This window comes from Delphinapterus leucas, chromosome 11 (genome assembly GCF_059928025.1).
Source record: "Delphinapterus leucas isolate spDelLeu-1000000601 "Yukka" chromosome 11, BTC_Dleu_Yukka2, whole genome shotgun sequence".
Classification (NCBI taxonomy): domain Eukaryota; kingdom Metazoa; phylum Chordata; class Mammalia; order Artiodactyla; family Monodontidae; genus Delphinapterus; species Delphinapterus leucas.
The window spans coordinates 64,478,499-64,495,303 of record NC_143139.1 but is presented as its reverse complement, the minus strand read 5'-3'; the positions used below and the strand labels follow the sequence as shown (position 1 = coordinate 64,495,303).

General features: G+C 33.7%; 1 protein-coding gene across 1 annotated transcript in view; it reads right to left on the bottom strand.

The window, feature by feature from the left end:
- Positions 1-16,805, bottom strand: part of PTPRQ (protein tyrosine phosphatase receptor type Q) — a 254,741-nt gene that overhangs the window by 184,970 nt on the left and 52,966 nt on the right. The window contains exons 18-24 of the mRNA XM_089921589.1: positions 11,548-11,708; positions 10,622-10,733; positions 9,721-9,947; positions 9,321-9,390; positions 4,530-4,729; positions 3,134-3,383; positions 1,187-1,315 (exon numbers count right to left, since the gene is read on the bottom strand). Of these exons, the coding sequence (XP_089777715.1) occupies positions 1,187-1,315; positions 3,134-3,383; positions 4,530-4,729; positions 9,321-9,390; positions 9,721-9,947; positions 10,622-10,733; positions 11,548-11,708 (1,149 nt within the window). The remainder of the gene's footprint in view (positions 1-1,186; positions 1,316-3,133; positions 3,384-4,529; positions 4,730-9,320; positions 9,391-9,720; positions 9,948-10,621; positions 10,734-11,547; positions 11,709-16,805) is intronic.

Below are 16,805 nucleotides of genomic sequence, written 5' to 3'. Positions count from 1 at the left end.
TTTATTCCCAGCAGCAAACAAACATGCTTTGCTTGTTCCCTCTGAAAAGAAAACCTGTCGATGCTGCTCACCCCTCACCCCCACTACCCACTTCCATTCACTGCTCCACTTTGCAGCAGAACTCAAGAGCTGTCCATTACCCACTGTTCCAATTCTCTTCTCCCATTCTCTCTTCAGTCTACTCCAAGCAGGCATTTCCCCACATACTCCATCATAACTGCTCTTGATAAGATCGCTAATGACTTCCAGTTTGCTAAATTCGATAGTTACTAAATACATTCTCTTGACTTACCAGCCTCACAGATATAAGAGTACTTTGTCAAAATTTTGTAAAATAGTACTGATAGAAAAGCTATGTCTGGGTATCCATGTGTGTCTATGTACTGAGGAGGGAGGGGGAAAACAGACTACCATATCTTTAGGCCTGCAAATATTTCAGAATTTTAGGAGCATAAGGTACTCAGGGATGAGAAATAAAGTTTACTCATGTGTTTCATGATAGATTCCTAGAAGTTCCCAAATGAATAATGGACATTTGTCGATTTTTCCACTCTTCCAAATAAATGATGATATGTGAGTTTATTTCATTACTATCTGAAATAAACCTATTTCATAGAACCATAGAATGCAGATTATGAAAGAATTGTAGAGTTTAATCAACTTCTACTAATACAGTTTTTGAACCCCTTAAAATATTTGACAAGTGGATGTCCAGCTCCTCCTTGCTCAGAAAGATGGTGAACTCGCTACATTATGAACTTGCCCGTATTACTTTTAGAGAGCCAATTATTAGAAATAGTTTCTTTCTTCTAAGCAGAAATCTGATTTAATATAACCGAAGCCCATTGTTCTTCATATATTTGCAATCAGAGTAAGTCAAGGTCCTCCTGTTCAAATATGTGAAGACACGTATCTCCTCTAATACTTCTCTTCTTGAGGGGTTATCCTTTGTTCTTTCAGCTCCTTGTCATGAAATATGGAACATGGACAATGTTTTACTCTCCTTATACTTATTTATGATTTTAAACAAAAAGTTCAAAGAGCCTCACTTCCTTATTACTTTTTTACTGTTTGCTTCAACTACAGGGTCTTTTAAAAACAGTTACTTTTTAAAAGTTTGATCATAGTAACATATTTTATATAATTCTTACTCCAAAAGGTAAACACAAAACTGATTAAGACTTACCTGATGGTCCATATAATTCAACTCTGTAACTAAATTTTCCTGTAACTGTAGTTGGTGGGTCCCATGAAACTGAAAAGGACTTCCCTGTAATGTTACCTGTTACACAGTTTTGTGGTGGTCCTTCAGGCACTAAAATGATTACAGAAAAATAATGAATAAATAACAGATATATATATAAAATTTAAAAGCACCTTATTAAATACACAAAATAAAACACAAAATCAGAGAAAAAATAAAAGGTCACACAGTAGGGGCTTCCCTGGTGGCTCAGTGGTTGAGAGTCCACCTGCCGATGCAGGGGACGCAGGTTTGTGCCCCGGTCCGGGAAGATCCCACATGCCGCGGAGCGGCTGGGCCCATGAGCCGTGGCCGCTGAGCCTGCGCGTCCAGAGCCTGTGCTCTGCAGCAGGAGAGACCACGACAGTGAGAGGCCCGCGTACCGCAAAAAAAAGAAAAAAAAAAAAAAAAAAGGTCACACAGTAAAGTGTTTGTTTTTTCAAACTACAAAAAGAAAAAATAGGCTATAATTGAAGAATTTGAACAAGTGGTGGACCATTAGATAAACTCCTTATTTGCAACAATTACTATTTTTATTTAATGCTGTATATGATTGCACAGGGTGTTTTATTCCTATATAGTTCATTGGACAGTTACATTGTCTAGAAGCATTTATACATATTGCATTCAACAAGGCCTGGGCATCTGGCTTGATAAAAGCTCTCCCTCTGGTGTACACAGGTAGAAGGGGCAAAGAAATAACTCAACCTTCAGAATCTGTTGGCAGTGATTTTATTTTTTATATCAATAACTGTATTTGGTTCTGAGAGGAAATTTATAACCTATATTCGAATGTAACATTGGTAACATATAAAAATAATAATGATATTTTAAAATAGTCTTTTTCATAGATGTTTCTATATTTAAAAAAAAAACTTTCTTTTAATTGAAATGAAACATTCCAAATATTTTTTAAAACAATGTTCTTGTCTATCAAATTTCACTTTGTGTGACCTTCATGAAATTCATTCTTTCTTTTTTTGTATGAAAAGAAGTAAGGAGTACAGAAGAGGAAATGGTCTGATTCAAAGATGTTTAATTCAAGAAAAATCTTCAAATTTACATGTACTTAAACGACACCTATGTAATCAGAAAAAAATACTATGCTTTAGTGAAATTACCCTACAAGTAATAATTTCCAGTAGCCTTAAAAATCCTCAATCCAACTGAATTTCTGATACTATATATTTAGTACGGCATTATGTAGTATGTTTAGATATGTGTGTCTATATATATGTGTGTATACATGGACGTTGACATATTATCATAATTAAATATAAATACCATACCTAGAAATACGTACTCTTAGAATTTAGTAGTAATAATAATATCTAATCATATTCATTTAGTACTAACACCATCTCCATAAGGAAGATACTATTACTGTCTCCATTTTTCACAAAAGGAAACTGAAATACAAAGAGGATACAGGTAGGTATTTTTTAACTACTGTTTTTATCTGATGCTGAATGTTAATCGCATGGTATTTCTGCTACTCCAGGTGTTATCTCCACATCTGGCAAGAGCAATATCAGTGAGAGAAGTCATCTACACATGACTATAGAAGATGAAGGACAGGATGATTACGAAAAATTGCTGGGGTCACAGAATGATAAAAGCTGATCTTAGGATCAAGGCTATTAGTTCAGCAGTCTCTTCTCTCAAATCTCCTTTCTCATTTTAGATGCTTATGTTAGTATCATAAAAGAGTATTGAAAGTGAAGATGCTCCAGAAGGGATACCTATTATCTGTTATTAGGGCAAAAAAGAGTTATTGAAAGGGAAGGAAGGTTTTAACAAAAATATCTTCATGAAAAAAATGAAAGGTTATTCTATGAATAATTTAACTTCTTTTCCTACCAAAAATAAAAAGAAAGAAAGAAACCATACCTGATTCTGGTGTTCTGACAATCGTACTATCAATGTAACCTGCTTCAGTTGTAACAGCAGAAACTTCAAAAAGATACGTTGTGTAAGGTCTCAAATGTGTCACTACAAAACTGATAGGCTCTTTCCACACAGAGCTAATCTTCCTCCCGGGCAACATGCTCGATGGGTAGGTGGTACGTGATGGAGGCGTCACCCTCCCGAGGGTTGGAGAAGGGCTGGTTGTACTCCATAAAAAGGATTCATTATTCTCCTAGTGAATAAAATAAACATCAATGGGAAAATAATGTGGTATCACTTGATGGCGATGATAAGGGTATTCGTTTTTTCTTTATACTACAAATATTATTCCTAATTTGTGTGTGTATGTGTATGATTGGGTAAGAGTTTAACAGATTCACTTACCCATTATAGCTACAGACAAATCTGCTAGATTTTAATTATACCCACTTACCGTCTAGAGTTATACCATCAATATCATTGTCCAGTTTTAGAACAGAATGTATTTACTGCATTCTTTACACCTTAATCTTTCTTATAAGTAGGATTTCATGTGGCTTTGAGTAAAGGTATAACTATAGCAAAATCATTATTAAGAAGTTTTAAAATTCATATTAAAAATGCAAGAGCCAAAGAGATGAAATGTTTTCCCTATTGTGAAATTTCAAACATAACGTCACTTTCTTACCGTTATGATCATTTTTTCTGCAACAGTATTCAAGACAAAGCTAATAGAACATGTGTTTGTGTGTATATGGGTACATGTGTATATGTGTTTATGTGTATTAGATATCCAAATTAAAAAAATATTTTGTGGCCTCTACAACTTAAAGCATTTAAAAGAAAAGTAATTTTGGTTGTTTTCTCATCAATAATACCACAAAGATAACCAAAATTAAATTTAAAAAAGCATTATTACAGTACTTCCAGGGATTTCCCATCTATGACTAGAGTAGTAACAAATTCTTCACTAAAGATATACACAACAAAAACAATCTACTTTCACAAACTTAACCTTGACTATTCCCCTCCCCTCCTCTCCTGTCACACAGAAGTATTATCTTTTTTTCCAGTGATATCCTACGATTTCCTACTTCAGAGCTTATAAAGTATCCTCTACCTCCACATAATCTCCACCTATCCTTACTCCAAGGCCTATCACAAATGCCAGGCCTATCATGTAGTCTTTCCAGAGCTCCCTAAGTGATCTGACATCTCACTGCTGAAATCTCAAACCTTTCTCTTATTCTGCCTTGACTATAGCCAATTGTATATCATATGATACTATAAGTAATCAAATAGCTAAGAATCATTTTGGTAAAATGGAAATTTTACCAAAACTTCAAGATGTAATTTACCTAAAATTTTTGAGACATAGAAAATGTTCCATGATACTTACAATACATTCTGGCAATTTCCCGGGCAAAATGTCCTCTACTCTGATTGAAACATCTTTCACTACTATCCCACTTCTGGCATGTTTGACGCTAATCTTGAAGCTGGTAATTTTGCCATTTGGTTGCCGAGGTAAATACCAAATCAGGCTTACTGCTGAATAGTTAAAGGCTTCGACTGTGAGATTCACCACTTTTCCTGGAGCTGGGGAAGTGAGAGGGATTGAAGGAGAGGAAAAACATTGTTATAAAACTTAGAATGGCATTTATATAACTTTGGGATGTTACGTTTCCCATGTTATATGAAATTAAATGTATAACACATTGTATAAAATCTACTTGGGTAGTATTTTTTGAAATATATACTTGAGTATACTTTTTGAATTGACTTTTGCCTAAAATAAAGAACTGGAAATTGGGCCCATAGAGTTGTGTTTAAGAGGCACATAAGCTTTACTTCAGGATTATTTGGCCAATACATCCATCAATAGACTATTTCAAATAAGTCTGAAAAAATATTCAGTAAATAGTTGTTTGTGGTTACAGAAATTTGAATAATGAATATCTTACTTTCTGAAATACTCTGGAATTATGTAAATTCCTTAGATAATGAAGAAGTGGCAAATTCAAACAATTATATAACCATTTGCACCAAAAAGCACATTTCTAGAATGTATGTAAATATTTAGTGTCTAATATATAATGGATACCACCCAATTGATTGTGGTTATTATACTTTGACTTTCATACACCCTCAAAATCAACTTTCATCAGAATTCATGATACTTTGTTATTAATTATTAATAATCTGCATAATAATAAGCTATATACTATCTTAGTTGAAATGAGATAAACATGAGGCCAGAGTGAAGAAAAATGATACTTATTAATTCAAGGTTAATTATGCAAAATTGACCAAGTAGAGTAAATAATCAAGGTCCTTTAGAATATAGAACAACCATGACAAGTCACTATTGAAAGAAATAAAAACAAAACAAGATGTTTGGGGTAAAACAATATAAATGATAGTAGAAGTACCTAGCATTGAGAAATCAAATAACCAGAGTTTAGGTATACATTGTAGAGAAGAATACCAAAATGTGATTTGTAAATGAAAGCCATATAAAATATATAAGAAAGTTAGGTCCTGGGCAGGAGAGCTGTATGTGAATGGGCAAGAGAGCTATGTGTGAATGATATGAGTTAAACAGAAATTAAGAAACTTAACAACAGCTGCATTTTAATAGAAAAAAGTAAAATACAACAATTTGGGAAGATGATTAATCATTAATAATGGATGTCATAATGGATAGAAATTTTTTTCTTCAAGAGAAACTGATCAATGGAATTAAAGCTTAAGAAGGACAGTGACAATATGAAAACTCTCTGATACTAAAGATTTAGCACTTAAATTTCTTTTGAGTGGATAAAATATAATAAAGCAAAGTTTATTAAATACATGATGCTATGGAATTATAAGAATCAAAGCTTTTATCATTAATCTTAATCATTGTTTTAAATTTCTCATTTGTCCAAAGTATGCAAATTTTATAAGAATGCCTGAAATATATATCAATAACAGACTGTATACAAGCTGGCACATTTCCAAATCGGCCTTAACAACAATCATGTGGAACTGCCCAAGTGTAGAGAAATTTGAATTTACAAGGTAACCAAACTTTTATTACATTCCAAAACATGATTTCAAAATATCTTTTAAAGTACACAAAATATATTAGATAAAAATTAATTAAATCTGTTAAACAACATTTAGTGAAAAAGAGGTTATTTTTATTCACTTAAAATTACATTATTTTTGCCTCAGTAAAATCTGTGTGTTTTCCTTTTGTGACTTCGTGGTGTCTGAAGACTAATCTTGGCTCTTTTCTGTAGCTGACAGGTGTTCCCCTACTTTAAATATTCTAGTTTCTACTTCTGGATTTTTAGGTACCGAAATCCCATCATCTTTTGATTTTTATAGTGAATTTATCCATCTTGGTCCAAGTAAAGATCTGACACTAAAGCACCAAAAAATTCTGTTCATAAATCACTTCACCTTTCAGATAAGTCTTCCACACACTTTGAGGGCACAGTTAAACAAGTGACTTGTGTAAATATATAACTATGTGAAACTAATTAAAACTTTTCAAAGTGTATACTATACAAAACATATATTTTCTTGAGCCAGAAAAAAAAACTTTCTAAATCAAATATAGAGACTTCTAAAAGAATCTTCTACATTTCTAAGGACCCATCAAGTTAGAAATGAAGGTACAAGAGATATTTCTAATATTTTAAAGCTAAAATTCTACATTTGTCTGAAACAATGCTGTGTGAGAAGTAAGAAAGTTGAGATTTTTGTGCTTGTGGATGTAATATCAGCTCAGTATGGTATAATGGGTTAACTTTATACTTTAGGAGTATTTTTATTCATGGAGAAAGAAATTTGGTTTAATAATAATAAATGCAATTTATTATTCCACAGAAATTTTCCTTAAATTTAGTTCTGTGTAGCATAAATAATAAAAAGGAGTCCTTGGGGGAAAACTTGGACATAACTGATCTAACTAAATTTAGGTTTACATTTTTACCACTTAACATTTTTTTTTTAAAAAAACAAAAGATAAGGCAAGACTGATTATGTGATTATGTAATTTCCCCAAGAAAACACAGCAAGTCAGAAACAGAGTGAAACTTCTGTTCCGGTATTATTTTCACGCCATCCTAGAGTGTTAGTCTGTCCCAATCATAATTTGCCAAGAGAGCAAATAACTCCAGAAATTATGTCAGCTAGTAGAGTATAAAATATATAAAGTTCAAAATACTGTCAAGTTGAAATCATAATCTGCATGTACCAGGCTTTATCAGAAGCTGTATCAAGATGACAGTTTTAAAAAAAGAATCAACTATTTGCTAAGTCATTCAAAAATTATTCCAATTATTTTCCCTGAAGCTAAAAACATAATTTTTCTTTTATATCCTAGTGAACATTTAATTTAAAATAATAATTTTCTCAATTTTTAGTCGTGCTAATAATCTGAATGTCAGTAGGTTCAATATCAATAGGAAAAAGACTTCATGAATCATTAATTTCTAATCTTAAATAAACTCTAGAATTTTCTCTTAATTCTTTCTATGGCATAGAGCATGTATTCACATGCTTCTCTTGATGGGGTCTCAAATAAAAACTGGGCCATAAAGCTTGGCACATGCTTCTTTTAACATTATAATTGCATAATCCCCTCTAGATATACAGGGCCCATTTCAATGTAACCCTTTGGCAGTGAACCACTGGATATTTTTATCTTTATCTGTATCTTTATGCAGAACATTTATAGTTGCACAAAATTACAGAAATTGTTTTTATAGCACTTCTCACCAATCTAGTATATTACTTAGTAACTCATTTACTTATCTTAGCCCACTAGAATATAACCTCCACAGAGAATATTTGCTATTGATTGGAGATGCCATTCTTCGTGCCATTTTTCTATTTATTGGTTCTGTTTGCTATTATAAATAAACAGCTGAATTACTAAATAAATAAAATTACCTCCATTCCATAACAACTTATTTTTATCACAAAGCTTATGTTCTACTAGGCTAACACATACAATAAAAAGTAAGCAAGTAAATGTGTTACATGTCAGGCTTGTCCAATGGAGAAAAATAAATCTGTTGGAAATAAAGATGGACAGAAGGAAACAGGGGCTATTTTAGAAGGTGTAGTCAGGAAAGGTAAAGTGAGATCTGGATCAACTGGGGAGAGAGTTCTACAGATACTTAGTGAAAGAATATTCCAGGCAGAGGGAATAGCAAGAGAAAAGACCCTAAGATGGAAGATCAGTATGGCTGGAGTAGACAGAGGGAGAGGAGAAAGGTAAGAGATGAAGTCAGAGAGGGGAAAGGGCATACAGAGCACTGTAGCTCATGGGAAGGACTTAGGTTCTTGCTCTGAATAAGACAGGAGCCATCTTACAAGGAAGAGAAGTAACATAGTCTAGCTTCTGTTTCAAAAGATTATGTGGCTCTTGTCGGTGGAGTAAACTATAGGTAGGTAAGCTGGAAACAGGAAAACCAGTGAGGAGACTTTCGATTGTTCAGGCGAGAAATGATAATGGATTACATAGGGTGATTAACAATAGGGGTGAGATTCAGGATATATTTTGATATAATGTTGGCAGGGTTTGTTGACAGATTACAGTATACTATGAGAGAGAGGAATCCGGATGATATCACATTTTTCCTCTCAGCCATTGGGAGAATGGAGGTAGCTTAAATTGGTTTGGTAATGATTGCATGTTATGGAATAATATGATAACCATTATAATCTGTATTTCCAAAAGTCTAATGTCATAATAATACTTACGATTTGATGTTAAGAGGAAAAGGCAGGCTATAAACTTGCATAAATGGCACAAGCCTACTTTTACTAATATATAGTCACAAAGACATATATTCATTGGAAAAAAAAAAGATCAGCCAGAAATGGACCAAAAGGGTAACAGCAGTTTTTATATAACAGGGCCATGGATAACTTTCATTTAGGGTTTTTTTAATTTCTGTTTTTTTCAAAGTTTTCTAAGATAACACTTAGTGTTTTTATAATCAGAAAGAACAATATACATTTTAATGAGTAAATTTACTATCCAAGACGACTCTAAAAGTAACTGAAGGGCCATGTTGTTGAAAATTTTATGCATTTTAGTGCCGGATTTTGTTTATATCCCTATTTATTTTCAATGACAAAAACTCATAACGAAGCTAATTCAGAATAAATGATTTAGGAAAATTACCACTTTCTGCAGTTTGGAAGAGAAATGGGTCACTAAACACTCCAATGCCAGCACCGTTTTCAGCAGCAACCTAGAACAGACCAAAAGAATTACCTTCAAGCTTTACACTCTGTAATTAAACAGAATCTGAAATAATAAAGCTTTGATTTGTCCAGAAGATAAATGATAAAGAGCTGTCAGTAGGTTCAATATCAATAAGAAAAATAAATTATATAAATACACATAAAAATGAAAAGAGATTATAAAATTTGTTCAAGTTTTAAAAGCCCAGATGGGCAATGAGGCCAAGACTCAGATGATCCTTCTTCAGTCACTTGCTGCAAAGGCTTGACCTGGTGGGATAAAGCTCCTTCACTTTTAAAATGAATGAATATTCTAATACTATTTACAAAATAATTACCTTGATTTCATATGTTGTTCCAGGTTTAAGATTAGTAAGAAGAACTTCCAGACTGTCTGGCTTTGCTCTAACTTGTGTATACGCTGCTTGCATCCATGGACAAACTTCCTTATATTTTACAACGTAAGATATAATCCTTCCATTCGGATTAGGTGGTGTATTCCAAGACAGAAGAATCCCAGCAGATCCGACTCTTTCCCCTGCTAGGAAGACTGGAGGCCCTGGTTCTATTTTTTTTGAAAAAATTCATGTTGTTATAAGGTCAAACAACTATTATTGTATTTTCACAATCATATGTAAGAAAAATATCTACAAATTGTAGACTTCTGAAGTTCCCAAAGACTAATAGTCTCAAAAGTGTAAGTTTACCCTCCCTAGGGTTTTGCTACCACAAGAAAAAAAAAAGATTAAATGCTTTGGGGAATACCAAAAATAGTCTTTTATAAGAATGTAAAAAATGGAATGCTACTAAATACTACATGCCAAATATACTTTTAATGCCAAATCATTTTCTAAAAAAACTTACTTGATGCAAGGCTTACACACAAACACTAAGAAAACAAGAACCAGTATTACAAACTGAATAACTCTTTCAGAGCAACTATAGTGAGTTTATTTTCACAGCTTTGTATTATTTAAATATTACCATTAACAGTGTTTCTGATCCATTTCACAAACAAGTACAGAAAAATTATCTTTGCTCTTTGAAAGTAATGGAAGATAACTAGTAGAACTCAGGTTCTAAACAGATCACTTTCTTAAGTTTCCATTTTGCTTTAATTACTGAACTGTTCTCATGCATACAATGCACATATTGCCAATGTAAATATTTCCATCCAACAGATTTATAATGGTTCCAAATACTTTGTAAAAAAAAAAAAAAAGGAAAACATATACTTACTTGTCACATTTGTTGTCACTGTTCTACTAACAGGTAAGCTGTATGTTGTAGCAGAAATGGAAGAGATGGTTACATCATACCGCGTACCAGGAACAGCATTAGAAACATCAACCTGGAACACCAAAAGCAAGTGATTGTGTTAAAATTCTGAAAAGCAAGAAAGTTAAAACCATAAATCTATCACAATCAATAAAACAAAGTAACACTTCACTACATAACTCTGAGCTATTTAAGATATCACAATATATTTCCTATCACTGTAAAATATAAATTTGTTATATCACATAACTATTTACCAAATAACAGATAACAAAAACTTAACAAAACATACTGCATTATCAAAGACTAAATCAGTATTTCTATCTATCCTAGTTCATTGTCACAAGAAACAACTATTTAAGAGTCTTAAGAAAATTACAGTCCATTGCTTAGCCCTGGTATTTAAGAGTGTGTACAAAATACCTGTGTCTTTGAAGTTCCAATAAAAAGTAAAAGAAAAATCATAAGAAAATCCATCATTATTACATTTTTCAGGCAGTGGAATCACATTGATGGCTCTAGAGAGAAATGTTGCCTGCATTAATGATTTAAAGACAGATCCTCCTGGCAAGTACACAATTAATGAGCGTGGATTACTCAATAGCTCTGCCCTTTCATTGTTAAACTATTCATGAACCCTTGGATCGTTGGCTGTAGGTTCAGGGTAGACTTAAAAAAAGAGACACAGACGTTACTAAGGTAACAGTCCACCAGTGCTGAAACTTAAACTCATCAATTCGGCATCTGTGTTTTTGTCTTCATCTTATGCTTTTAAAAAGTCTCAAAGGAGTAAGTTTTCATGGTGGATGAGTTTCATAAAGAACATTCCTATTTGGACCAAATATAAATACAAGTTAGTTTGGCAAGTACGATAATGAAAACGATACCTGATATTCTCCACCTCCAAGATCTTTGATAGTAACAAAGCCACTGTCAGGAACAAGATCCACGTGAAACCCATCCACATGGCCAGAGGGTAGGCTCCAGTGCAGAGAAAAGGAATGTGCAGATATATTGAAGGCTTTAAGTTTCTCAGGTTTTTCCGGTTCTGATATTGAAAAACAGAGGTTTAAAACAGTTATTCTCCTAAACCTTCAAAGAAAAAAGGAAAATCAATAGTCTAAGCGCCAGGTTTCAAAATAACCAAATTGTCAGAAAGCATCAGATCCTTTAAATTATCTCTAGCTCTATGTACGTGTTAGGCATGTATATCTTTAAAATTAGCTAGTTTCTAAGCTTAATTATCAAAAATGATACATCAATTCATATATCTATTTCTGGGATATTCCTTACCTACTGAAATCTTTTGGTTGACCAGATAGTTTTTTTTAAAGCTTATGCTCTAATTGAAAAGCTGAATCATTTTAAAGATAAGTAAGTACAAACTACTATCCAATTACCTGGATATTTATCAAACTGAAATAAATACCCCAAAAATATCAAAATCTGCCAAAATTTCATATTGGAAATGAAAAGAAGATAGTTTTTAAACAGTAAGTAGTAAGTGTCTTAGCCATTTCAACCATATTTTTTCTACCTTTGCTTCCACTGTTTCCAAAGTTTTGTTTATGCTGCCTGTACCTACTTGAAGGGAGTTTTCTATGTAAAGTTCTTTGGATTGATTGCCAATGAGTCAGATTTGTACTCTTCTTATCCTTAGTGCAGATTCCAAACAATATACGGAGGGACAGAGATTATGAAGCCAAGCATGTGAAAAACATCCTGATACAGATCCAATCTAACACTATTTCCAAAATAAAGTAGTCTGGAATTAGTCACTGAACTCCATTTATCATTTTAAGCACTCCCGCCCCCCCCCACCGCCCCCCCCCAACCCCGCCACCAGAGATGATTTGGAAATCGATATATTAAAAAAAATAAAGTGTACATTTCCTAACAAATCTGATAGGGCACATTGCATAAAATAGATAACAGGTCAGTTTCCTAGTACTTTTTTGGGGGGGATACACTTTTAGAATGGTTTTCCTTATCTCCTTTCAAAAAGAGTTATGTACCAAAATGTTCATTGAAAAGTTCCTTTAATCCTTATAATACAACTGTCTCCCTAGGGGCCAAAGCTAATATTGATCAATTAATTTTCACATGACATCCTCAAAGAAACAAACATTCTCTTGGCATCATCTCCAAGTTGTCCATTCAGTGAGCACTACAGTTTTATAATACCTCTTTAGAAATGCTGCAAACCTAAGGTGAAAGATCAGAGAAATACCCAGTGTGTGATGGGTAGAATTTCTTTGTTGTACATAGCTGCTGGCATTTTTCCTGGATGATTCTGCACACAGACCTATGTCTTCTGTATTTTCAGGCTTGAGAGAAAAGAGCTTGATTCTCCTGGCCAGCCCACTTTAAAATGGACAAAAGTCTAACATGACAGAAGTCCGACCACTACTCACACTTGCTGGTTTATGTAAGGGCTGATACTATCTCTTCAAGAGTCCTAAAAAGTAACTAACATTTACGACGTCTTAGGCAAGAAACTAGAAAAAGAGCTGGGATGAGACTTTGGAAGAAAAATGAAGACAGAAGTGAAGGGCTGTTTACTGAGATGGTGGGGAGATAGGATGCAGTTTCCTAGACTGTGGCTTAAGATTACACACTGAAGAACCCTTGGCCAAGGATGAAGTGTGTCTCACCAAGAGGAGGAAGAATATATTTGTCTGGAAATTTGCCAATCTGATAAAAAGGGAAGGCCTGGAACCTTCAGGACAGTTTGGTAAAGACCTTTCAAAGCAAAGTGAATAGAAGCCCTGGAAATGGACAGAATTTAAAATGACTGAGAAAACCAGCCTGCGTTGCGGGATCATTTAAGAAAGAAGAACAGTCTGATGATCATGTAGGCCACAATAAACATTTTAGATTTTTTTCCCCTAAATGCAATGGAAAACATTGAAAAGTTTTAAGCAGAAAAACAATCTTTTTTTTTAATTTTAAAAAGATTACTCTAGAATATGGGCTATGAATTGGACAGAAGCAAAAGTGGCAGCACGAGGCCAATTAGTAGGATTTTGTGGTAGTCTGAGCAGAGAGGAGGGAGGCTTGCCCTCAGGAAAAGGTAGTAGAGATGAAGTAATGCTTAAGTCATTGTGAAAGAGTGTAGCTTCCTGAATATGAACTGGAAGATTCAATTAACTGAAACAGATTCCATAATAAGTACATGATTTGCACTCCATGGAATTTAATCTCTGAAAAGGTAGGAAAATATGAAGCAAAAATATCACTCTCAATCTAATTGTTATTAACCAACAAAAATCAGATCATGAGGTGGATTTTGAGTTCTAAAAGAAAAAAATCACATAATGTTCAATTTAATTAGGGCTAGCAAGAGGAATTCTAGGCCTAGTCAGTTTTTCTAGACCGGAATTTTCCAAAAATTAATCCTTAGTACCCTAAATCCCTAGAATTGAATACATGTCTTATGATCAAACCATTTTGTTAAATAATTCCTTTTCTAAGTTAAACATCTTCTTTTATTGCAGGGTAGCTCAGAGCCCTAAATAGGCTTAAGTATGTGTCTTGTGATTCATACTTAAGCAACACTGTTTGATAAAAATACAATGTAAGCCACATTAAACAAGTAAAAAGAAACATGTAAAATTAATTTTAATAATATATTTTATCTAACACAACATATCAAAAACATCATTTCACACATAATCAATATGAAATTATTAATGAGATAATAATATCACTTTTTTTTCATACTAAGTCTTTGAAATGCCATGTGTCTTTGGCACTTAGAGCACATCTGAATTTGGACTAGTCCTATTTCAAGGCTCAACAGTCACGTGTTGCTAATCACTGTCTACTGGACAGTGCAGCTCTAAAGCATCTCTCAACTTTTCTCCTTGGCATTTCAGTGAATTTACTTCAACTGCATTTCAAGAAACTGAGAAAAAAACAGAAGTATGATCCTATGATGTCTATACAGGAAAAGAGCTCAAAAGAGTTAAAAGGACCTCACATACAAAGTTCTGATACAAACTATGGTGGATTAACCTTTGAGACAGAGAGTAAGAAGAGATTCAAAATGGAAAAGCAAGCTTCTTAGGGAGTTCCTCAGTAGATTCTGATTCTTAAAAGAGTGTATACAAAATGAGATCAAAATGTTACATACTTCAGTATACCCACAAAAGAGTCAAACCTATCAGAACAGTACCAAGGAAACAAAGCCTACAATGGACAGACACTTTAAAATAAAATGTGAAGACTTAAAAGTCCCATCACCACTATTATTAACTTTTATTTATAATTCATATGTACCAACACTGTATATGATATGCTTTCAAAATCACATTTAAGCCTTTTCATGATTTATCACAGGTTGGGTATAATATATGTTCTGACTGAGGAGATATCAGACATGTAGAATATTAAGAAGTAACTCATATCAAGTTTATGATACACTATACACTGCACTAAGCTTTTTCACTCATTGTTTTATGTAACAGCTGTAACAAATCATAAGGAGATACTATGATTATTGTCATTTAACAATGAGAAAACTGAGGAACAAAGCATTTAAGTAACTTCACCAAGGTCTCAAAGCAAATAGGTAAATAGTAGAGCCAGGATTTGGACCCAGGAGCAATAGCTTCAGAGCTCAAGGTTTAATCACCTTGATAACTTTGCGTCCCTCTAACCTTCACAAAGTGGCTTATGAATAATAGCACATTGAAAAACCCTAAATGTATTAACATTTTAGAAAGGATTCAAGCATTAACAGGATGATCTATAATCTTCCTTTAAAGTCTAAGATTATTACTTGAAGTGACCTCCAATTTACCTTTAGGGGACTCCATCCAAATATGTCCTTATGTCAAGGCAACATTTATTTATCAAGTTCCTGTAGCTTCTTCCCTCTTTGGAAATGGACTAGGTATAGTAAAATAAACATCCTCTAATAAGTCAGCATCATATTAGGTGCTACAAGTGTCTAAAAAAAATCAATTTTTAGTAAGGCACTGGTCACAGGTCCTATAACTGGATAACTAGGTTCAAATCCTAGCTTTGCCACATAAATTAAGAATTTAGGCAAAACTCTTAACCTCTCTATTTCTCTCTGGCCTCATCAACCTGAAGATAATAATCCTCCTATCCCACACACTGTTGTGGGAATAAAATAAGTTAACACATGTAAAGTGCTTAGAAGAGTGGTTTGAACATAGCAAAATCTTAGTAAATGCAAGCTATAATTAAAGCTATTGTTCATTCTGCTATCTTTCCCTATAAAACCCTGGTCATCTCTTAGTAAAACCATGCATTACTGCCATTTCATTTCTTAGCTTTAGCTCCCTCCTCATATCCACTCAGTGCTCTGCCCAGCATCGCTCCATGATCACCACTCTCTCCTTTATAAAAAGTAGGGCAGTAAAACCTCTTTCTGCTCCAGAGGTACATCAGAAAACCTAGATTACCACCCGTTTCCATTTCCTCTTATCAGCTCACCTCCCAAATCACAGCTCTCCATTACCTACATCTAATCTCTCAAAACCATCACCTAAACCACACAATCCAACCAGAACATCAAGTTCCTGCTATTTCATAAAGTGCTCTCTTTAATTAAAATGACCATTGTTATTCGATATCTTCCATGAAATTTTCCTGATATTGGCATTACCTTGCTCACTTTTTCCTCTGATCAAAATCTAAGTGAGCGAATCCTGTCACTCACACTAACCACACTGTCTCCTTGACCTGTGCGTAAGCAAAACATTTTATTTATCGTATCGTTTTTCAACCTTTGCTCCTTTCCACACACCCCACATGCCCTCTAATCTGATTAGAAACTCCTTATCCTTTTGCAGCCCCAGAGAGCCTTTTCCATCCATTCTATGAAGGTAATCATTCCCTTTTCTGTGCAACCACAATAAGACTTAAACACTTCCACTGCTTCACCTATTAATTTGACTTATACTATATGTATTTCCATGCTTGTATCCTTTATTACTCTCCACACACCCTAAGACTATGCTTTTTCATGTGTATAGCACATAGTGGAATATCAAAGAACAAGGTTTTAGGAGAACGGATGATCCCCAAATCAACCACCTAATTTCATTAGCTGGACCTCTCATCTGATGTGAAACTATGTATAGTATTAGCTACATTTATTGAGCACTGACTA